Below are 23,943 nucleotides of genomic sequence, written 5' to 3' on the forward strand. Positions count from 1 at the left end.
GTGCTTGGACACACTAAGATTTAGACTTCATGTTATAAGTAGCCAATCACCAATGATAATAGACTTTTAAAGCATATAATATAGGCTAGGCTTACGTTGGCGAAAAAATAGGGCATTATAGGCTCAAAATAATACAAATGTAAATGTTAGTAAAGGTTAAGGATCATTAACATTGATTATCCTCATTGAATCTGGGAAGCATGTTTCTAGCTTTGACAATAGGCTCCACTTTGTAACTCGAATATACAAGAGCTTCAATTCTCATGGATACATATTTATTTTATTATTTATTTATTGAGTTGCAACTTTCATCTAGATTGCTTTTGCAAGTTTTACACCCAACAAGAGTCTTGTTCTCAATTATAAAGATTGTCACTTCAATACAAAGCCCATTGCCAAACCCCGTCAAGCATCATGATTGGGATTGTGGCCTCAAGGTGGTCTTTTAGTCATAAGACAAAATGTTGGCATGAGTTAGAACATAATAAATGAAAGGAAACTAGGCTAAAACTCAACTATTTTTATCTTTACTCATAACATATAAATACTCCTTTAACAATGAAATGTGACAAAATTTGGATCAAACCTTCTCTTCAACCTTTCAGGTAAGGATTTTGTTTATGAAAGAAGAAAAAATTTAATTTTTGTTCTATTTTATTTTGTATTAAATACTATTAAGACAAAAAATTTGTTCAAATATAATTGAAAATTAAAAAATATCAGGGTTAATGATGTATCAAACGAATTGTTTGATCCATTAATTTACTAGATAATTTTCTCTTTTTTCTAAGATAACCAAATACAATAGGTAAATTTCTTCATATTTTCCTAATTTTTTTTATTAATATTTTTTAAAAAATTCCAATGGGGATCATACATGTAGACAAACCAGTGGGGGTTAAAGAAAGAAGGTCGGTCATGAGAGACGATTAACTTAAATAAAATTATAAGTAGAGGAATCTAACATGAGTAAAATTCGCAAGGCATTTCCAACGATATTCATGCTGTATTTGATTTGTGCATTAAATTATATAAAAAAAAGATTGAATGCAAATTTTAATTGATATGATGAAAAAATAGAGTGATAAATTCAATTCTATTTCTTTTAATTTCGTTACATCCTGATGTATGTACTTAATGCTGGACGCCTAGGACTTCATCCCTTGTTTTCTCACCGAACCAAGCCTTGTTAAAATCTGCAGCCACCTTTATATATGTGCTCGCGTGGGAGTCCTCAAGAGGCCCTCCTCTCAATTGACGCCACAAGCCTTACAGATTTGGGGTCACATAATGGGCTTTCAGTTCCCGAGGTTAAAGGGGTCCTGCTCCATCTCATTTGGACATTCACTGCAGAAAACCCCTCCTTCTCCCACACTTCTTTGAATCTCTCTTTTCCTCCCTAGTCCCATCAACCTTCTCCACCTTTTCATCATTTTCCCCACCAACCTTCTCCACCGTTTCATCATTTTCCTTCTTTTTTTTTTTTCCTTGCTCTCCTCTTCTTTCAGTCTAGTTTCCTTTTTCATTGCATTTGTCTTCTACCTGCTTCCTCTCTATTGCTTTCCCTCATTTCATCGTCTTTGTTATCCATCTTCCTCTGCTTTGTAATCCCTTTTCATTCTTTGCTTTACCACCACTCTGCCCCTCCCTCTTTTCTTATTTGCAGGCATGCAGTTTTACCCATTTTCTCGGGTGGGCCAGCAGGCCAGCTTCATTTGACAGAGTCTCTGCATCTTTTGTCAGTGCTTCACCAACAGTGTGCACTTCTTCCTGGCATAATCAACCTCAAAAAAATAAGAATAAGGATAATAAGAAAACATTACAAATGCAGATCTAAAATTTGCAAGCAAAAGAGGGAATGACATAAATTAGAATGTTTGAAATGGAAGGTAGTAAATGAGAAACGCTCTACACCCAAGAATATTTAACTCACCAAAACCAACATTCAGAAACAACAATAACAAATCTCCAAAATTATTTAAATTGGAGACGAGAAAAAAATGGAAGACCAAAAATGATAAATGAGCTAGACCCAAAGCATACTCAACTCTACCAATACCAACATTCAAAAGCAAAAATGAACATCTCAAAAAATTAATTAAATTCAAGACAAACTTGAAATGGAAGGTCATAAAAGAGAAATGCGCTATACCCAAGCATATTTAACTCCAGCAATATCTACATTCAGAAGCAACAATCCAAATCTCCAAAACTAACTAAAACTGGAATAAGAAAGAAAAAGGTAACTATAAACATAGCTAAACATTCCACAAATGCTGACACTATCCAAATAAGCTCAAATGGTCTCACAGATAGGCACAAAATAAAATGAAAAATGCAATTTCAAAGAGAAATTTAGAAAACAATGCAAAATGAATAAGAGCTTCTAAAAGGAGGGATTATTTTTCAAAATACACTGAAACCCTAAGCTGCAGAAAGCTACTCTCACTTCTTCAGCTCTTAAAGAGCACAAACTCACTGTATAAACAAAACAGAAATTGCACATAAATTGGGACAAAAGAGTATTGAGAATCACAATTTACAGACTCTGAAGCTTCCCTGAGAAGGTCTGCAGCTGCGAACAGAGATCTTGAAGATCTCTCCATGCTCACAGTGATGCGTATTCTTTTTCCCGTCACTTCAAAATGAAAAATACAATTTCCTAGTAAAAAAATCAAAAGATATATAAGTAGGTAACTAGGATATGGTGGGAAAGAACTCCTGAATATGGTGAGAAAAAGAATGTAATGTTGGCTCTGCAAGTGCAAGGGCAATTGCGAAATGCAATAGAAGCAAGTAAAGATTAATTGGAAAAAAAGAAATGATGAAAATTGGACAGGTGAGGGGAGAGCAGATTGATTATTTGATGCATAAAGTAACCCAGGGAAAAGCCTCTGGATAGTGACTATATCTCAGCCTAGAGCCATTCATCAAGTGAGGGAGTTGGGAGGAGCACCAGAGTCTTAAAGACTTAAAGTGCAAGGGAAAGGGGTTGAAACATGGAATATGTACAAGTTTTCTCAAATAGATTGAATCATTTTCTTTATTGACAATTTAAATGTTTTGAGGAGGACATGACACAGCCGTTGCCACAATTACGAAAATGTGGGGAAGCAGGATACTACAAGGAAGCAAGTGGAGAGACTAGTGAGACTGGGATGGTGGTGGCGTCAATGAGTAAATTGTGAAAGCTCCTACCTCAGCCAACAAGAACAGGTCAGGTGGTGGATACAAAAAATAATTTAGTCACATTAAAGGAATTGTCAACTCTATGGAGAGAGAATGACTCAATCAATAAAATAGACCTTCGAAAACCCCTCTTTAGTTGAATATTGCAAATAGTAACCACTCACACAGACAGACCTAATCCAAACCCCACTGGTTCTTGCTCGGTTGCTCCTGATTTTGTTATTTCATTATAATCTAGAAAATTAGTGAAATTTCATGAAATGAGAGAAGCTAATTGAAAATATTTTGATAACCAGAGCTTCCTAGGACAATAAGAATATAACAGACAAATGTGCAGATAATGCATATTACAAAGAAGGCTGGGGTCGGAGAAAATTGGGCAAGCTAGCAACATCAAGTAAGGATATGGGGATGGAAGCTGGTGTGAAGAATTTAGAGTCAAATAACCAAAGCTACAATCTTTCCAACTTTGATAATGAATTGGAAGATTGGTATGAAGAAAATAACAATTTGTTTCTGAAGCATATTCGGGAATACGAAGATGTTTGCCTGATCTCTTCTTAGTTGAAAGATGTGGAAAATTCAAAGGTTGCTAAGGAACTTAAAAACTGTCCAAATGAAAATTGAATTGAAAATCCAAAGAAAGGGGCACCTCTGAAGAAGGCAGGCACTTATAATAAGTGTACATTTTCTAATGTAAAATTTTTTCAAGGCTTTCTATAGGTTCAAGGAATCTTCTTTGATGAGGAAGCTCTGGCAGCTGATGAGCTCAAGGATAATTCCTTTTGTTTCAAGTCTCTACTTCATTCTATGACTCATCCTAATTTTGGGCCTACAACTTCTGATACTTGCAATGACTTAATTAATTCTAGCAAAGGTATCGTGCCTACACCTGTGGTTGACCTTGAAACAAATGACCTTTCTTGCCAAAAGGAATAAGGTTTGGGAGATCAGAAGGACAGCTCATACCCACAGGAGCTTATGGATAGAATGGGATGCTCTGTAGTTAATCCTTTAGCCAGGTTGTTAAGGCTGCTTTCTCCCCAAGAACCTATGGAAGGAAAAAGATGGTGGAAAAAGAATTGTGAATATTAGCCTCTAACATAAATTATGGAAGGGGGAGGAGTAAAAGGGTTAGGGGAAATAAGGTGGTAGAATGAAGATCTTGAGCTGGAACATTAGGGGTCTAGGCTGCTCTAGTAAACATCATCAAATTAAGGATATCATTGTTAAGACTGCACAAGACGACGTTATGCTTCAAGAGTCTAAATTGGAGGTGGTGGATAGTTTTCTTCTTAGGAGCATTTGGGAATTTAGATTCAAAGATTATGTTTGATTAGCATCCATGGGTTCCTCATGGGGTATTGTGATCATTGGGAACACCAGATGCAAGCAAAATGGATGTTCATATTGGTTTCAATTTCTATGTCTATTTGTTAAGATGTCAAAGGTAAGGGCTAATGGTGGTTTACCTTTGTTTATGGACCGAATAACCCTCAGGCGTATTTTGTGGGATGAATTCAACTGCAGTTTGTGGGATATGTTCACTCCTCTTGGTGTTTGGGTGACGATTTTAATGTCATTAGATCTACTAAAGAGAAATTGGGAGACTCTAGAATTACCTCAAGCATGAGAGGTTTTGATACCTTTATTAAGGAATGTGATTTGAGGGGTATTCCACTCTCGTATGCCCAATTTACATGGTTCGCAGGTGGCACTATGACAGTGGCTACTAGGATTGATAGGTTTCTGTTTACCACCAACTAGGAAGATAAATTCCCCACCCTCATTCAATAAGCACTCCCAAGAGTGATTTCTAACAATTACCCTCTGGTTCTTGAATCTAATCTTGTCAAATGGGGCCCTTCTCCGTCTAGGTTTGAAAACATGTGGCTACGTCATCCGGATTTTCAGAGTTCAGTAAGGATTTGGCGGGGGAGTGCACTATAGAAAGCTAGGAAGGTTTTTGTTTTATGAAAAGACTGAAGTATATGAAAGAGAAGTTAAAAATTTGGAGCATGGAGACTTTTGGTGAAGTTCGATCTAGATGAAAAAAAGAAAAAAGAAAAAAGGAAAAAGAAAAAAAGATATTCAGGAGTAACTGGGTGGACTGATAGATTAGCTGCGGGACCTCTTCCTAAGGACATTGTCGGTAGACGAGTCCAATTGTCCAATGAGTTTGAACAAGTTGTTAAGGAAAGGGAAGAGTTGGGAGGCAAAAATCTAAAATGAATTGAGTCAGGAACGGGGATTGTAACTCCAGACTTTTCCATTGGGTGGTGACTGGTAGGAGAAGATTTCTTGTTAAAGAACTTGAGAACGAAGGGGAGAGGTTATTAGGAATTCTCATCGTATTGTTGGTTTGATTACTGAATTTAATGGAAACATATTTTTAGAGGAGGACAAGGAAAGATTTATGGTTGAAGGGATGGATGGTATCCTACATCAGCTGATAAAGCCACTTGCTTAGGGAGAGCTTTTGAGGAAGAGGAGATTAAGAGCTTGGTTTTTAAGATGGATGGAGAAAAGGCTCCAGGGCCATATGCCTTTACTATGACCTCCTTTTAAGGCATTTGAGAGACCTTGAAGGGAGACCTTATCAAAGTTTTTCTAGAATTCTTTGAATACGGAGTGGTGGGGAGGAGTATGAATTCTACTTCTATTACCCTGGTTCCTAAAATAGATTGTGTGATTAAGGTCAAGGACTTTAGACCAACTAGCTTGGAAACTAGGGGCTATAAGGCTTTGACTAAGGTGTTTTTCCTTTTATAACAATGACTAAGGTGTTATCCAAGAGATTGGCCACATTTCTAGAGGACACTATCTCTTAGCTAGAGTGTTTTATAGGTGACAAACAGATCCTAGATGCTAACTTGATAGCTAATGAGGTGGTTGAAGATGTTGTTCAAAGGAATAAGACGGGTTTTGCGTTGAAATTGGATTTTGAGAAAGCTTATGATAGGGTGTGTTGGAGTTCTTGGACAAGGTTATGGCTAGAAAAGGCTTTGGCCTGCAGTTGGCAAAATGGATTAGAGAGTGTCATTTTCTGTGGTCTTTTCTATCTTAGTAAATGGCGATGCAAACTCCTGTTTTGTGCGTCCATTCTCCCTTTCTCTTTACTATTGTGGTTGATATATTGAGTAGGATGATTTGAGAGACGTGTAGATGGAGGCTAGTAGCCTAGGTTATGACAATTTGCACATGATACTATTCTTTTCCTCTCAGACAACATGGGCTGCTTCTCCAATTTGTTGATTAAGTTACAGGTGTTTGAGAAAGCATCTAGGCTAAAAATTAATTTCTCTATGAGTGAGCTTGGAATACTATAGATCCTTTTGCTAGGCAAGCTGATTGTGCCATTTTGACTTAGCCTATTATTAAATTTAGGCATTTCCCTAGGTGGTAATTCCAATGCTAACTCTTTCTGGGACCTGTTTTTGAGAGAGCGCTAGGAGGTTGGATGGGTGGAAAGGAGAGTTTTTCACTTTAGGGGGTCATATTACCCTTATCCATGCTTTCTATCTTCCATCCCTTTGTATTGCCTTTCTTTTTTCAGAATCCCTGTGAGATTAGTGGGGAGGCTTGAGAAATTAGTGAGGTATATCTTATGTTCGAGGAGGGGAAAGGGTAGTAGAGATCATCCTATAGGTCAGGAGAGGAGGTCTCCAAGGGAGGAAGGCTTGGATCTTGGTACCTTGGTGTCCAAAAACATCTCTTTGGTGGGGAAATGGTCATGGTGCTTCCCTTTAGAATCTATTTTTCTTTGGCGTGAGGTAATTCACAGTAAATTTGGAATACCACAAAAAGGCTAGGATGCTAAAGTCGGAATTAAAACTGGTGGGATACTAATGTGGGAATTAACATTACTTATACAAGTCCTTGGAAGTTTGGATTTTAAATCTATGATTATTTCCTTCCTAAACTACAGTATACAGTGGGTAAAGGGGAGTGAAAATTTACTTTTGGGAGAATCATTGGGTGGGGGATATGCCTTCGGCTAGTATATGCCCTCGTATTTTCGGTTTTCTAATTTTCATGATACCTTTATTTATGCTTTTCTTCTTTTGCAAAAAGATAGGCATTCTCAGAACTTCCACTTTGGGAGAAATCTTAATGAGAGAGGTTAATGAGTTGGATTTTTTTGACCAGGTTGCCTGAATTTTTTAGTGTTCAACTGGGGACTGATAAAAGGGTTCGGAGTTTTCTCTTGTAAATCTTTCCTCTCCTACTTGACTTGTGAGTCTATCACAGATCCTTTTGCTTTGCATCCTTTGATTTGGAAAGCTAAAGTCCCCTCAATAAAAGATTTTATTTCGACAGCAATACTTAAAAGAATTAATATCACTGATTAGCTTTAGAAGATAAGACCCAATAAGGCCCTGTCACCTGACATTTGGTGTCTTTTGTTTAAGGAGTGGAGACACTTGCGCACATATGCTTCTTCATTGTCCTCTCATGTTGGCTATTTAGAATAAAATATTTGGTATTTGGTGATAATTGGGGTGTGTCCATCCACATTGAAGGCCTTTTGTACCTTTAGGTTTAGGGGTTTTGCAAAGGACAGGATAGGAAAGATTTATGGCGATGCACTGTTATGGCTATTATTTGGTGTATTTGGTTGGAGAGGAAAACTAGAATGTTCAAAGGTGTGGCACTGCTAACAATTTCCTTTGGAGTGGAGTGGTTTATCTTGTGCCAATGTGGGTGCTGGAACATGGATAGTTTTGTCATGTTTCTCTGGAAGACCTGCAGCAGGATTGAGTGGCTCTGCTATATTGAGTTGTTTCTCGATTTATGCTATGATCTTTGTAACTAAGTTTCTATTGATGTAAAAGGAAGATTTCTTATTCTTCCTGTTTTTTCTTTCTTCTTTTCTTTTCTTTTCTTCCTTCTATGTTGTACATTCTTCTCTCTCCTAATAAAATTCTTTATCAAAAAAAAAAAAAAAAAACCACAATATACTCCTCAACCAAGGGGCATTAGGTCCATAGACAAAGGCAAACCACCACTGCACCTTTACTATAAAATCTAAATGATCAGGCACACAAAAGGAACCAGTTAAAACATCCAATTTTCTAGCAAATCTAGTTACCCAAATGATTTCAATACCCCCAGCCCCCTAGGAACTAGTAGACACTAACCAAAACCAATCTTTAGACCTAGAACCCTAGATGCTCCTAACAAGAAACCCATCCACCAACTCCAATTTAGACTCTTGAAGCATAACAACATCTAAGGCAACCTTACCCAAGGTCTCAAATTTCGATTTTGACTCAAATTTTGAAGCTCCAAAAGTAAAAAAATTTAGACAGAAATTTCAATTTCAATGTCAATTTCAGTTTCAATTTGAAGAAAAAAAAAAGCATGGAATCCTTTTGTGAAATTTTAGAAATGGTTAACAAACATAATAATGTAAGTTTTAGGACTAATATATTACAAGTTAAATACATCTAATGTTGTGAATGAGGTGCCGAAGTTGTAATATAATGTCTACCAAACATATTTGTAAGTAAACATATTAAGTTAATACAAATAAAATTTATAAATCATTTAAATATTATTTATTATACCAATAATGATAATTTAGAGATGAATGGTTAAGTTTATTTTCTCATATAATTTCAAACGATCTCATAATAATCTTTTGTTTCAATCAAAATAAATAAAATAAATTAAGAGAGAAATTTCACTTCACTCCTAAATCTTTCATTTGAATTCCGGAGAAATTTCATTCTACAGTTATTTTGACAAGTTCTGCTAAAATTTCAAGACTTTGATACGTTTCGGATGATTCATTGAGATTTCGACAGAAATTATGCAAGATGGAAATCAATTGCCATTTCAATTTCGAGGGTAACAGAAACCAGAAGTTTTGACAATTTCTAGGAAATTTAGGACCATGACCATAGCTATAATTTCCTTAATCTGACGAAGTTTTGCAAAGCAATCCAAACCCCTAATATTCCAGCTAAAGAGCCTCTCATTCTGCCACCTTACTGCACCTAACCCTCTTGTCCTTCCCCCTCCATAGTTTATATTGGAAGCCAATCTTTCAAATTCTTTCTCCACTCTCTCCCCCCGCGCTCGCTCATAGGTTCTAGGAAAAACAGCAATCTGTACAACCTGACCTAAAGGATTTACTACAAAGTAGCCCATCCTACCACAAGCTCCTGCAAGTCCGGCTTCCCCCTCACTCCTCAATGGATCAGGGATTAAGGTCCTTCCTACCAAACATATTTCTCATCAGCAAGAAAGGTAAATATTTTCATTAAAGTCAAGCACAGGCATAGGCAAGATATCTTTACCAGAATTAAAAAAAAAAAAACTCATTACGAGAATCAGAAATTTCAAGCACAGATTTAGAGGCACAATAGTTGATCAAAATAGGAATCGTACAATGAAAATAAAAGGAACTATCCAGGAGGTTATCAGCAGCTAAAGCTCCCTCAAAAAGATATTTTGAACCTATAAAAAAACCTGAAAAACCTCACCACATTGATCAGAAAACAAGAGCTGTTACATGTCCCCACATCCCCAAAGAAGTGTCTCTTTCTTTGAAGCATCATTTCCATTAGCATTCAAATAATCTCTATGTTCCACTACAGCCTCTGATTCTTCCATATCCTCTGATTGAAAAAGAAAACAAAAACTCGTCCTCAAATTCCTGAATCTGTTCAAGCAGATTATTTTCCTCTTCATGCCATTCTTTCAATTCAATTTTATGGTTCGAAAGGGAGAGTTTTTGCTAGGTCTTTGGTTCCTCCCTTTTTCTGCAACATTGCTGCCTTGTTGGGGCAGCAGTCCTTGCTCTCTCTACATGTCTTTGTCCATCACTTAACAGTTTGGAAAATCAAAGTAGTGTTATCTTCTCCATTTTGAGCCAGCAAGTTTTGCCATCCCACTAATGAGACTTTACAATCAATCAAAATCAACTGCTTCTTGGGTGCACCCTCTATGATTCCAAATTAGATTTCAAATTGACCACCTGAGTCATACCAATAGGAGGATCCATCACCTTTTGAAGCTGTCCTCACTGTCTGATGACTCTTGCATCCCTGACGACCCAGATATGGCTGCTTACTGCTTCAATGAAGACTGTCGACCCAAACACCCAACACTAGAATGAACACCATCTAGACTTTCTGAGTTATATTTTTATTGCGCCTTGCTTTTTCCACCTATACTTGCCCAGCCCACTTCTCCGACCTTAGACCCATGACCCATCAGACAGGCAGGCTTCAGAGCAAGCCCCCAGGCCCAAAATGTGTGATGTAGAATTGATCTTCAATCTCAATTCCCAACCAATCTCAGCCCCTTTTTAAGTCGATTTAGCAAGACATTGGCATTGGCAGGCTTTTGTTAAAACTTCAACAAGGATCATTCACTCGTGAATTGGCAATTTCCAAACTCTTAAGGCTTTGCTTGCTGGGTCTCCAGACTGGTTTCAGCAGAAAATCTGCACATCTGACTGGAATTCTTCACTATCTCTGCGTACTAGGCTCATGAGGAAGCCCATTTTCAGAAAGCCCACCATCCTGAGGCCTCCTTTCCCTTTGGTATTCTTAACAAAAATCTCAATTCAGTGCACAAAAGTTTCTTGATCACAATCATTCATGTGAAGTCATTCAATGCAAATCATGTGATCAGAGACCAATATGGATTTCTCATCATTTTTGCCCAAGGATAAGTGGATTTCTGTAACCAAGACTCACATAGTTGGAGATGTATCCATTTAACTTTGCTAGTTAAAGCATGGGGATTTCTTTCCTCCCAGCTTTCCCCACTATCCTGAATGCACGAAATAGCAAGCCACTTGAAGGGAAAAAATTTTCTATCTATCTCGACTGTAGCATCCATGGAGAAAATCCATTTGTCATATAAAGAAAGCAAAATGGGAGCTTATAAGGGTAATGGTGTGAACTCCTAAAACAAGCTGAGCAGGGGAGGTAAACGTGGCTTCCTCTGCAGGGGTTTATTTTGAATTCGCTCATTACTTTATTTATTTCTTTATTAATTTTTTCAGGATTACCCTATAATGGAACATCAAATGATCAATCCAAAAATAGAACAATCTGCTATTGGTTCTCAAATCTGATTTCTGTTTGTCTTGCAGGTCATTTAGAGACACTCTTCCTCTCGGTTAGGCTGTACAGCATCCTTGGTTGGATGCTGCGTGTGTTCGTGGTGGTTTGCAGATGTGAAGTAAGTTGCACTTAGTTTCTGGTTTACTGCTGTTGCTGTTCTGACATTCCACTGGCTGGTTGTGGCATGATGATGTTGTTCTGATAGTGTGTTTGTTCGTGATTGATTGCTTGTAATCATGCATTGGTTGCTGGTTGGTTACAGTTGGTATTGAATTACTATTTCCTGTTCTTTCCAGCAGAGGCTTCTAGTTTCTGCCAATACAGTGCCTGAAACTGCTGCTGCTTTGCTCATTAAGCTCCTCCGGTGCTTCTTTTGTGGTCTTCCCTGTTCTGCGTGGTCAAACATACCTCCAAGGATATTGCAACTTCAGTTTTCTGCTCATAACTGTTAGTCTAAGGTTTCATTAACTAAGTTTTGACAATAACAAATTCCTTGGACTAATGACTTGAATTTAAGTTGTGTTCAACAGGTTTCTAACTCACTAAGGTGGGAATGTGATACAGCTAGTAGAAGAAGGCTGTTACTGTTTATGTACTTATTGTTCTTTCAACTTTTAATTTGGTGTGTTTAAATTCCATGCTTCTTATCATCTTATGACAGAAAGGAACCTTGTATTAAATCTCAAATATATTGGAATATTGTTTAGGTTTAAAAGGAATTCAAAAACAAGACAAGCAAGGCTGCCCCGTCCAAAGTGCTAAGGATAGGACGACTGATCTTGGAGATAGGCCGACCAATCCTGGGATAATGGTTGAAGGGTTGGTCCAATTGATAGGGTGACCAATGTGGGCAGACTATGTCAATGACTATAAAATGAACAGTAATAGATCAAATAGCCCAAGGTACAGCAACTAGTAATAGGTCCACCAGCCCAGGGGATGGGTCGACCCAGAGCACCCAATGCATTCTAGTAGGAGAAAATATACTTATTTGACCCCAAAATCTATATATATATATATGCCCTCTAAGCCCAAAGAAGCATATATTTGCCAATCTTATTACTCTCAATATCTCTCAAATCTCTTAATTTGATCATTTTCCTTCAAAAAGAGAAAAACCCAAAATCTCATGCCATAACTTGATTTGTCTCTTGAGCATTTTTGTATTCATCTTTGATCCTTCAAGTTATATATCAATCAAGGATCTTTTCTTGTGTATTCAAAGCAGTTGGTGCCCTTGTCTCCACAGAAGCAAAGGAATGTAATTGAGGGCCATGCCTCTGCAGAAAAGCAAGGGGATTGTAAGTTCATTTGGTGATGGTGAAACAAGTGGTTGAGGCCTTGAGAGAGTGGCAATAGGCTTGGGATAGCCGAACAACTATAAAAGAGTTCGCATCTCTTGTCCCGACCTCTTTAATAGCTTTCATATTTGTGCAAGTGCTTGTTTTTTTTGGGTTTGCTTTAAATTCCTAATCAAGTATTTAATTTTAATTAGATCCAACTCACTCCCCCTGTCTTGGGTTGCCATTGAGATAACAATAGCTGCCTGTTGAAGGTCTGGATCTTGGAAGTCCTCAAATGCTGTTTTGTGCTAGTGTGTGCTGTCTGATTCTGCATTGTTGCTGTTTTATTTATTCCCAATACTGGTGTGTGCTGATTGTAGTATATTGGGGACGGTTTTGATGGCCTCTACACAGAGTGCTTCAGCTAATACTGTTAACATAGAGATCATAACCATCAATTGGTTGGATCTTCCAACTACATCTTGTGCTCTTACCCAGTGCTCATGTCTATTAACACAGAAGTGAAGTCTAAGTGTCTGCTGCATTCTCCTCTCTTAGACAACAAGGATTATGAAGATTGGATGAAAGAGAATGGCATACTGCTTGTATGGTTGTGGGGTAGCATGCAGCCACAAACTTTTGTGAACATGATGTTTCATAGAACAATCAAGGCCGCATTGGATGATCTTAGTGAAAGCTTCTTATGAGATAAAAACTAAACTCATGTTTATGACTTATATGAGAAGTTCTTCAAATATGACCAGGAAAGGTAGGTCTATTAGTGAGTGTTATAGCACTCTAAAGGACGCTCAGAAGGAACTCAACATCTACCTTAGTTCCGACATTGAGATGATTAAGAGACAAGAAGCAAAGTTCTTGGCTACCAAGTATTTTTTCTTGAGTCTTGAACTTCAACCCATCCATGATCATATTCTTGCCCATGAATCCATAAAATTTGAACGAAGCATATGCTATAATCCAACAAATCACTAAAGATGGATCCCAATCTTCTGCTCAAGATTTTTCCCATACTACTTTAACCATGGTTAGCAATGTCTTTAATCATGGATGAGGAGCAGTTGGGCTTGGAGGATGAGTAGGAGGTTTGGATAGCAGTCGTGAAAGAGTTAGTGTATCAAGAACAGAATTTATTTCAGTCCTTGAAACCCACTAGTTTACACTCTTAAGGTTACTCTTGCTGATGGTTCTTACGCTAACTTCTGTTCCTCTTTCCTCCATGTTATATGTGCCTAAATTTCCTTTGAAACTCTTACTAGTTAGTCAATTAACTAAATCTCATAACTGTTCTGCGATTCCTTCTCATGTTTTTTTATAGAAAAATAAATTTATTGGGTAGAATAAGAATGTACAATCATCTCCTTAACAAAGGCCTTCTCATTGTGTTATTTAGGGTCTTGAAGAAAGAAGATTGGTGGAGAACTTGAGAAGGATGGCCTGTACTATTTCAATGGTGGTTGTAGATCCAGTTCTTGTCATATGATTTTTTCAATTTCCAACCCTGGTGTTTCTCTGAATCAAAGGAATGCTCGCTTGAGTCACCCATCCTATCAAAAATTGCAATAAGTTTTTCTCATGCTGAAGTCTACTTCTTCTTTTGACTCTCCAGAATATCAATTAGAAAAGTATATTAGGACATCTTTTCCATCTAGAGTTGAGCCTCATAGTAAATTATTGTTTTCTTGGCTATTTGGGTTCGTGTAGAGTCAAGAATTGGATTGGTCATCAATATTTTGTCTTTTGTGGATGAATTTTTGTGGAAGACCTGGACCTATCTATTAAAAGTAGAGCTTAATTTCTTAATGTATTTATCAATTATGCCAAGAAATTAAACTCGGTTAGGCATTAATATTCAAATTTTTCACTGTGATATGCACTTGAATTTATTCAGTCCTTTTGCTTGGCCAATGGACTATTTGTCAAACATCATGTTACACACAGCATACCCCTCAGCAGAATAGAGTAGCCGAATGGAAAAACAAACATTTGCTTGAGATAGCACAGTCACTAACCTTTTTTATATGCATGTTTCTAGAACCCTTTGGACTCGTGCCCTTGTTTTCTGTGTAGCAAGATGCTTTCCGGTGGTCTAAAAGTACAATTTCCCTTCTTATCATGTACCCAAAAACATCCATGTTCTTGTTGAGCCTCATGTCTTCAGGTGCACTTGTTTTGTTCATGTTCCACATACTAATCAAGACAAGGTCTCCCTTCCATGTTGTTAAAGTGTCTTTGTTGGGTACCCAAACATGTGCCCAACAGCCCTTAGGTTCTAAATCTATTGCTCAGTATGTTACAGTTCATCACCTTCCTCATCCTATGCATTCTTTTATCCTGTCTCTTTCCTCTATTTCTATCTCTTCCTCACATGTTGACGCACCCGCTACGTTTAAGAAGAAGCATGCAATGGAGGTTGGTAAATAATGTTGGCTCTTATATTGGATGTGAAGAATGCCTTCTTGTATGGAGGTATGCAGATACAGGTATACATGGAGGAACCTCCTAATAACCTCCTCAAGGAGAGGATGGTAAATGATGTAGGTCGCATAAGGCCATTTACGGTCTTGAGAAATCTTCTTGAGCTTAGTTTGACAAATTTAGTTTGGTGGTTTCTAAATTTGTTTTCTATAATGCTACTATAGAAGAGGATATGCTATTTAGTGAGTGGGAGCACTTTTCCCTTTCATGTATTTTTTATTATTAATATACAAGAGGCCTGGAGCTCTATGTATGATCCAGGAAATTGCTGCCTAACTTTTTCCTCCCCTTTTCCTTTTCTTTTCTTCTCTTATTCTCTCCTTCCCTTCTCCATATCCAACTTTACAAGAACATGCTCTCTCAAAATCTAGCTTGAATCTAATACCTCATACTACAATTACTTTTCATGTCACCAAAAACCTCTCATTAGCAACTAGCACAAGATCCAAAAACATCATTTTCAGTTACCCAACAAAAATCAAGATGAAACATATATCCAGTAGCTTTCATGGTGCCAAAAGAAGGCTTGATTAGGTATCATAGAGAGCAGTAGAGATGTTTCAGTGAAACAGTTCCTTAAATGTATTTTATTTTTTTGGATAGAAAAAGAATCTTTATTGAAATTAGAAAGGAGAAACAGATACAACAAAGGAGAATTAAGTTCTCCCTTGTGGAAACAAAGAATAGAAAAACAACATCAATTTAATACGGCCACCTAGTCTCGGTTGACATCTTGAAAACAGCATCCTTAAACAGACTGTTCCATAAGCCCAAAGAGAACCTCACACCTCACCTATCCCCAAAGAAGCTCCACATATAATCTCTTTCTAGAAAAAAAAATTTATAGCATTTACTTCCAGCCAAATTCCTTATAACACGACATAACCTCTTTACATCCTTACCTTTCCAAAACCAATAAAAGAAATGGTAAAGAGCTCCTCCACTGACTTTGGGCAAACCCACACTTCACCAAGAACTCCAAAAAACAGTACCGCACAAGCCCCAAGCAAAAGAACAACGTAGGAACAAAAGAGACGCCTCCTCAAAACTATTCCAACCATAAGACATATATCAGGAGGCAAGCTATTTAGGTGCCACCAGCCATACAAGCGCCTTAATCTTAGAAGGAACTTTAGCCTCCTACATACCCCAATAGAGAGGAAAGACAACAACAACCTTAATAAGGTGACAGAAGAAAGATTCACACAAGTAATCACCCAATAAATCCACCGGAGATTTGGCAACCCTCCAGTACAATTTAAGGAAAGAAAACAATGCATGTACCTCTTTATCATTTAAATCCCTTCTAAAATTCACGTTCCAAGGAAAGGAATCCCTCTCAAGAATATGAAAAGAGGAAATCACATTATTGTGATAAGAAGAAAGATCATACAAGCAAGCAAAGAAACATAATGAATTCCACCCCCACCCCCACACACTCATACATCTTCCCAGAACCTAATACAATTACCTCAACCCAATTGAAACTTTGTTAAAGAAAAAAAGGTTAAACCAGTGAAATAAACCTCCAGCTCCTTAAAATTATCAAATCCTGATTCCTAAAACTCGCTTCTTGGCCTTAATCCAAGTGGAAAGCTCCGCATCCATATGTCTTATCACCAGATGCCAACTCTATGACTTCAAATAGGAATTCATAGAGAGCATTTGTGCTGTTTCTGTAAAACAGCCCGTTCAAATTATCAAATCCCCAGCCTTAGTCTAAGAGGCAACAATAGCATCCATCTGAACTCCAACTAGCTATAAACTCATTGCTACCTCCTCTTGGTTATGCAATATTGCAAGGTTATCCTACCATCAAATTCAAAAGGCAGGAGATGACTTTTCATAAACAGCATTCTAATTTCTCATCCTGCAGACAATTCTTAGGGTTCTTAGTTTGCATTCACAATTCCTTAAGTAGCCATCCTTGCATGTGGTTCCAGCAAGATAACTCCCATTGACAAAGGAACAAGAAATATTTTATAAGGCAAGAGATCTTCCAACACCCTATTGAAATAGCATTGTAAATGTCTGCTTCAACTACATACATATCAACTACTAAACTTCAAAGCATACAAAATATAACTAGACACATCCATAAGCTCAAACTATTAACCTCTATTGAAACTTCACCTATCCAGAAAGTTAAAAAAGTGTTGCCTAGAAATCCTAGATGAGTTTGAAAGGGAATATCCAAGAGGGAGATTGTCTGGCTAATTTCACAAGCTATCAGCTTCCGGCAACTAAAATACTTACATATTAACATTAACCCTCATTCAGCCAGACTTAGCACGGAAATAAATATTTGTGCAGCTGATTAAAAATGGATCAAGGGAATAGAATGAACATAACATTTCATGTAAAAGCATATATAAGATGACGTGACACCAGCTCTTACAGCACTAATATTACGAATCACTGCAAAAGCCCCATTTTAGTTCCAAGTTGAATTGTAACCACTATATCAAATGCCACAAAGATGTCCCTACAGAAATATTTCAACAGGTGATAACATTAAAAATATCTTGCAGTTCCTTTTCCAAATCAAATTCACAAAGTGGTATTCAAAAGACAGGATCACAGCTTACAGTGCAAACAAAATGAATTCTTGTCATGATAAGGCTTCCATTAAAACCACAGGACTGGGATTTGGAAAAGTTAAGACGATGCAATAGAACAAGCAATGTGAAATATGAATGTCTTCATGAATAACCAAATAGATTTACTCTCAAATCATTCATTTAATGAAGAAAACATGCCACTTACTAGTAAAAGTGTACTATTTGATTGTCTAGCTTGGCGTATGGACAACCTTGTAAATGCCCATGCAAGTGCAGTCCAACTCTTAAGAGAACCATGTTACTAATGTACACACACACACACACACACACACACACACACACACATATATATATATATATGCACCGCCAGATTGTTGGTCATGCAAATATCCTCCCGTGCATAGGTTACTTTGACCATTTTCATCTGTGCAGCATCAACTAAGCTCTTCCTCAGATGAATCAACAATCTCACTTAGATTACTATTAGGATTTCAATCATCAAAACTCTCCAAAATTGGAATAGCCCAGTCTCCAACTGCTCTTCCATCCCTATCTTCATTCGATTCCACATTCTCACTGTACCCCTCTAGGATTTTGTCATGAGAGGATTGCAATCCTCTGGTATTTCGAGACCCCTGCAAGATAAGATCAAGCATTTTCCTCCGAACAACATAGATTGGGTTTGGCTCAACCATACACCCTTTATTATATGCTTCCCTTAGAAAAACAGTTTGTGTGTTCCCTTTGGTAGAAATGTAGAAAATTCCAGGATGCTTCAAAAGAAGCTCCCGCAAATTAACTTCCATACCCAAATCCCTCCTAAAATGCACTAATCGATCAACCTCAACCATTTTCTCAACCGTCAAGCTTAGGAACTCGTGAAGAATTCCAACAACCCGCTTCTCCAGCCGCTCAATCCCTCCACAATTACGAGCCCGAACAACCTGCTTTGCCTCATGAGGTTTCACATAAGGCAACCTTTGCCAATTCTTAAGTCCCTGTCTAAACCCACTCTCTATCCTATACCCTGTTGGTAAATTAATTGGGAATGCATACTTAGTCTCAAATTCGCTCAACCACTTCTCCTTGTACTCCCTCTCTCTCCATTTCTCCACTCCCGCAACACCCAACACTTCATCTCTATCAACCAAACTCACTATCTCCAAATCAACCAACTTAAATTTATCTGAATACTTTCGAAGAATCGAGTATCTAAAATCCTCAGGCAAACCCAATTCCCTCCTGACCAACCCCAAGGCATGAACATGAAGGGTACCATTCATGGACATCATCAGAAGCTTCTTTATACGCTGAATGTTTTCCAATTCCAAATTCCTAATGGCGTCCTCTTCCTCCTTAATTAACTCCGCCATTTTCCGTGTAATTCTACAACATAGATTCTTCTTCACCGGGTGAACGAATACGTCAAAGATGTGCGGGCGTTTCCGGAGAAACACGCCGACACCGACATTGAGACCGGCGATGTTCTTCCACCGAGACATCAGTTGAACCGAAACGAAGGGACCCCTTCGCTTGGACATCAGTTCTTGGAGTCTTAGGACAATGTTGAGCATGTTGAGATGGGTCTGTAGTTTGTCCAGTTTGAGGTCTCTGGTTCTGTTCTCTAAGCGCGTCTGCGCAGAATCTACTGGCTTTTTCCATCTCTTCTGTGTGGAAGAGTTGAACGGGCCAAAAGAAAACGCTGAATTTGGCGGGTTGGACGTAGGGGGCGAAGAACCATTTCTGCTACGCACACAGCCGTATCCAAATCTTTCCCAAATCCTCATCTTCGCCCATTCACAAGCTCGCAGAGAGAGTTCTGCCAAGAGACATATCCGTGTGATTAAAGCTCGGGGAGAACGGTTACGTTGGAGAAGGGTGGAAACGGGTGAATGGAAAGATTGATGCACGACCTGGTTGTCTAGTGAAAGCCATGTGAGCCTAAAAAATCGAGAGAGAGCTTGTCCAGAGAAGGGAGACCAAGATTCCACAAGTAAAATCAATAAATACACAAAATCCTGCGGCTGCTCTGAATTTACCATCTCTGTGGGCTGTTGGATCGGCTGTCATAGGGCGTAAGATTAGTCATGCGAACCGTAAAATGAACGCATAGACCCCTAACGATATTTAAAAAATAAATAAATAAATACACAAAATCCTGCATACCCATGACCATAAGGCTTTAGAATGCAATGACTATAAAACCTAACAACAAGACTTGAAGGGACAATTAGCCTAACCAATAGCTAAACCAATCGAGCTTTCATTACAAACTAGCAATAACCAAAAACAAATAATCAAGCAAAACAACTCACAAATTTCCAACTTTTCCCTTCAAATATAGACTTATTTCTGAAGAACCAAATAAAGTAGACTGTAGCAGCAAAACATGTCTTCTTTGAGATTGCTTGAATACCAGTCCCTCTTACCTCTTTGTGCAGCCATTTAAGAGAAGCTTTAATGGTTGTCATTTCCCTTTTATTACCCATCTAATTCCTTAAACAACTCCAAACAGATTTTGTAAAGCAGCAATTAAAGAATAGATGGTCAATGGATTCCACTTCAGATCTGAACCTTCTTTAGCAATCCTGTCATTGGTTAGCAGCTTACCCTTGACAGCAAGCCAAAGTGTTGACATTTTGAGTCTGATCCCTGTTTTGATGCTGACAAAGCGTTTGTATCTCATGTGTACATTCAGTGTGTGAATATGTCTATATTTTAACATGCACATGAGGTAAAAGGAAAATGCAAGCCAGAAGGATCTCAAGATCATACATCCTGGTGTATTCCATAAGGTTTGAAGAGTAAGACAGAAGAAGAAGACATCTACTTTCAATTGTATTGCATTTTGTTTTAATTTGGTATGTAATAATTGCATGGCATGCATAATGTGGATATAAGCTCAAAATGACTACAGATTGACCTTAGGGACCAGCACTTTACAGAAAAACTCATTTCTTAAATAATTAACTGGTTAGGATTAAAGATTAGGGATAAAACGAAGTTTACAAAAACTCCAAGTTTTTGGGCTTAATTAAATGTCTCGGTCGACCGACCATCGCAAGGTCGTTTGACTTTGGTCGACCGAATTGAGAAAGTTGACCAAAGTCAAAGTTTCGGTCGACCGAACCATTGGCAATATAAATGTCTCGGTCAATCGTTCAATTTTTGAATGTATCTTCCACAGTCGACTGAACTCACACGTGTCTGACCCCCAACAACTTAGTCGACTGAACCATTAGTTCAAAATTACCTTGGTCGACCAACCTCTAAGGGTTCGAAATCGCCTTGAGACGGTTGACTATAGCTCTAGTTCAAAATGGTCACAGGCGACCAAACTTAGTAATATGGTCGACTGAACCTTGAATATGGTCAACCGAACCTCTCGAGTTGGTGAAATTTTTACTGTAATAAATCAGGATTAATTTGCATTAAACATCATTTAACATTTTCCAAAATCCCTAATATGTCCCTAATAGTCAAAATTTCTCATAACTCTATATATATCACCTCATTTGTCATAATTAAAGGAGTTTAGCATTTTGATTAAGAAAAATTATCTCTAAATTTTTTATACTCTCATTTGCTTACACTTCATTTTTCAAGCATATTATACACTCTCTTTTTAATCCTTTCTTGCAAAAAACTTTTTAGTAGAGAGCATCATTATTTCATATACTCTTCACTTTGCAAATCAATTGCAACTGTGAAGTGTGTTTGATCTTCATATTTGTGGGCCAAATTCATATATCATTTTATTAAGCTTATACTCTCACACATCCATATTATTTAGAAAATCATTCTTGAGAGATAGTTTTGTGATTTTCCCATATTGTTTTATTTTGATAAATCTTGTTTGGGAAAAACTAATCTTTGCTTGTGAATCTTTGCATACATAATGCAAGATTCAAAAGCTTGCATATTATTTTTTTGATAAAACATTTGCAAGCTTAAACCTCCATTGTGCTTGATCTTTGATAAAAGATTTTTGTTGGATATTTGCTTAGGGTTTTAAAGTCCCTTTGAAAATACTATCTTGATTTTAAGGGTCTCACTCTCACATATGTATATACACACATTATTGAGAGTTGACAAATAGATTTACGAAATCTCACATGAGCTTAATATCTTATCATTCATGAGTGCATTAATTACATTGTGCGTATAGTGGTACATATCTGCATAGTGTAAGAAGCATACTTGTTTGTACGAGAAATTGAATATTTTTTGTATTCCCGACGTGTGGTCGGAAGAGGGAGACTTGCCCTATGAAAAGCCCCAGACTAGTTTAGACTCGATTAAGAGAACTAGGTGCACCATCCTGGTAAGTTGTTTTATTAGGTGCCGCTCCACTCGTTAAGCAAGCCATAGTGGAATCCTCGGGCTTGCGAGCTGAGGCGGGGGCGTAGACAGTATTGTCTGACCCCCGATAACATTTCTTGTGCGTGCTTTTGATTTCTGTATTTTAAATTTCAACACTTGAATGTTTGCGTCTAATTGTTTAAATATTTGGTTAGGTTTATGATTATATAAAAAGACCTTAGGTTTGCGCAATACTATTTGAGGAATTTGAATTGACCAAGGAGAAAGTTTAAATTTCTAATTCACCCCCTTCTTGGGAATGCACAAATTCCAACACAAAGGATAAATGCATACTTCGGGTAGTAGCTTGATTTCCAAACTTCAGACTTCCAGTTGACCCTTCTACCTTTGTCTCTCCAGTGGTGATAAATATTCTTACAACATATTTTGTCCTCTTATTGCCATTCTCTGAATTAATTTTCAGGTGGTACTGGATCATTAGTATCTTTCATAATCATATTTTTGGTTTCCACCAACTTTTTGAGAAGTGGAGAATCTTCATGCTTTCTTACAGCTTCCCAAATGCTTTTCCCTTTTAAGTAATTCTGATTAACCCATTTAGACCACAAGGAGTCTTCTTTAGCTTGAATATTCCACAAAGCGTTGGCTATAAGAGCTCTGTTCCAGGTGCTGAGATCCATCACACCCAAACCACCCTTATCTTTGAGAAGGTAGACAATCTTCCATGCAGTGAGTGGCTTTCTCCTGCCTCCTCAGATGAAAGCTCTACACAGCATGATAATATGATTCACCATAGCCTTAGGAATGGGGAGAATGGCCGGCCAGAAACACCCCACCCCTTGAATGACAGAGGTGACAAGTTCTAGCCTGCTTGCATATAAGAGTGTATTTCTAGGTCAGGAGCTGAACAAACTGCCAATTTTATTAGTTAATGGAGCATAATGCATAACATTTAATCTGGTGGAGGCAAAAGGAATGCCAAGATATCTGAAAGGAAACTCACCTTGGGAAAAATTAGTGATCTCTTTGATCTCCTCCAAGTCATGTGGATTTATCCCTGCTGCAAACAAATTTGATTTATGATTGTTTGCTTTCAGACTAGAGCACCCAGAGAACTTGTTAATACAGTCCATAATCAACTTAATAGAAGGCACATCACCCTTAGCAAATAAAATCAAATCATCTACAAAGGCAAGATGAGTAATCTTAAGGTCTCCACATTTAGGATGAAAGTTGAAATCCTTATTGGTTTCAAGGCCTATCAAAAGTCTTGACAGGTACTCTAGGCACAATAAAAACAGTAGAGGGGATAGGGGGTCTCCTTGTCTCAGACCCTTCTTCCCAGTGAAGTAACCATGGTATTCTCCATTCAAAGCAACTGAGAAGGAAGTGGTTTCAACACACTACATTAACATTTCCACCATCTAGCTAGAGAAGTTAAGGTGAGTGAGCATCTGCCAATGAAAAGCCCAAGAAATAGATCGTAGGCATTCTTGAGATCAATTTTAAGCACTCCCCTAGGGGAGATCCATTTTCTAGCATATTTTCTTATTAACTCCTGCACCAAATATGTAATGACCCGAAGAATAATGGTATTTAAATAATAAAGAGGGAGGGAAATGGAAACAGAAATAGGAGGAGGCAGCAGACTTCATCGACGAGCACGAAGCGTTCGTCGATGACGTTGCACTTTGGATGTAATAACTTAGAAGATTTACACAGGGTGTGACGCCCCGATTTTCGTACAAAATTTTCTTTTCTCAATAATAAATAGATAATCACTCATCATCCACAACATCCCCAAATCGGTCACGTCAACAATCCTAGTGCCATTCATACGACCCGACCCGCATTGGGTATCGAGTAAAAAGTTATTTTATCATACAACCTAACAACAGAAGACAGTATATACATATTAGTTAGAATACAATACCCAGAGTATCAACGTACGTAAATACATAATACTATCTCATACCCAAAAATAATACAACCCTAGGGAATCACACC

The 23,943-nt window shown here is 37.8% G+C and overlaps 1 protein-coding gene across 2 annotated transcripts; it reads right to left on the reverse strand.

Annotated features, from left to right (window-relative positions):
• Positions 1-1,034: 1,034 nt before the first annotated feature.
• On the reverse strand, positions 1,035-19,589 carry LOC131160459 (protein ROOT PRIMORDIUM DEFECTIVE 1). 2 transcript variants are annotated; one of them, XM_058116161.1, is made up of 2 exons: positions 17,819-19,589; positions 1,035-1,770 (listed from the first exon to the last, which is right to left on the reverse strand). In XM_058116161.1, the coding sequence occupies exon 1, from the start codon at positions 19,398-19,400 to the stop codon at positions 18,105-18,107; it is 1,296 nt and encodes a 431-aa protein (XP_057972144.1). In that variant the 5' UTR covers positions 19,401-19,589; the 3' UTR covers positions 1,035-1,770; positions 17,819-18,104. The 2 variants fall into 2 exon arrangements, with proteins under 2 accessions (XP_057972144.1, XP_057972145.1); XM_058116162.1 differs by having other exon boundaries at positions 1,035-1,784; positions 17,819-19,576.
• Positions 19,590-23,943: the final 4,354 nt, after the last annotated feature.

Source organism: Malania oleifera, chromosome 7 (genome assembly GCF_029873635.1).
Source record: "Malania oleifera isolate guangnan ecotype guangnan chromosome 7, ASM2987363v1, whole genome shotgun sequence".
NCBI lineage: Eukaryota > Viridiplantae > Streptophyta > Magnoliopsida > Santalales > Ximeniaceae > Malania > Malania oleifera.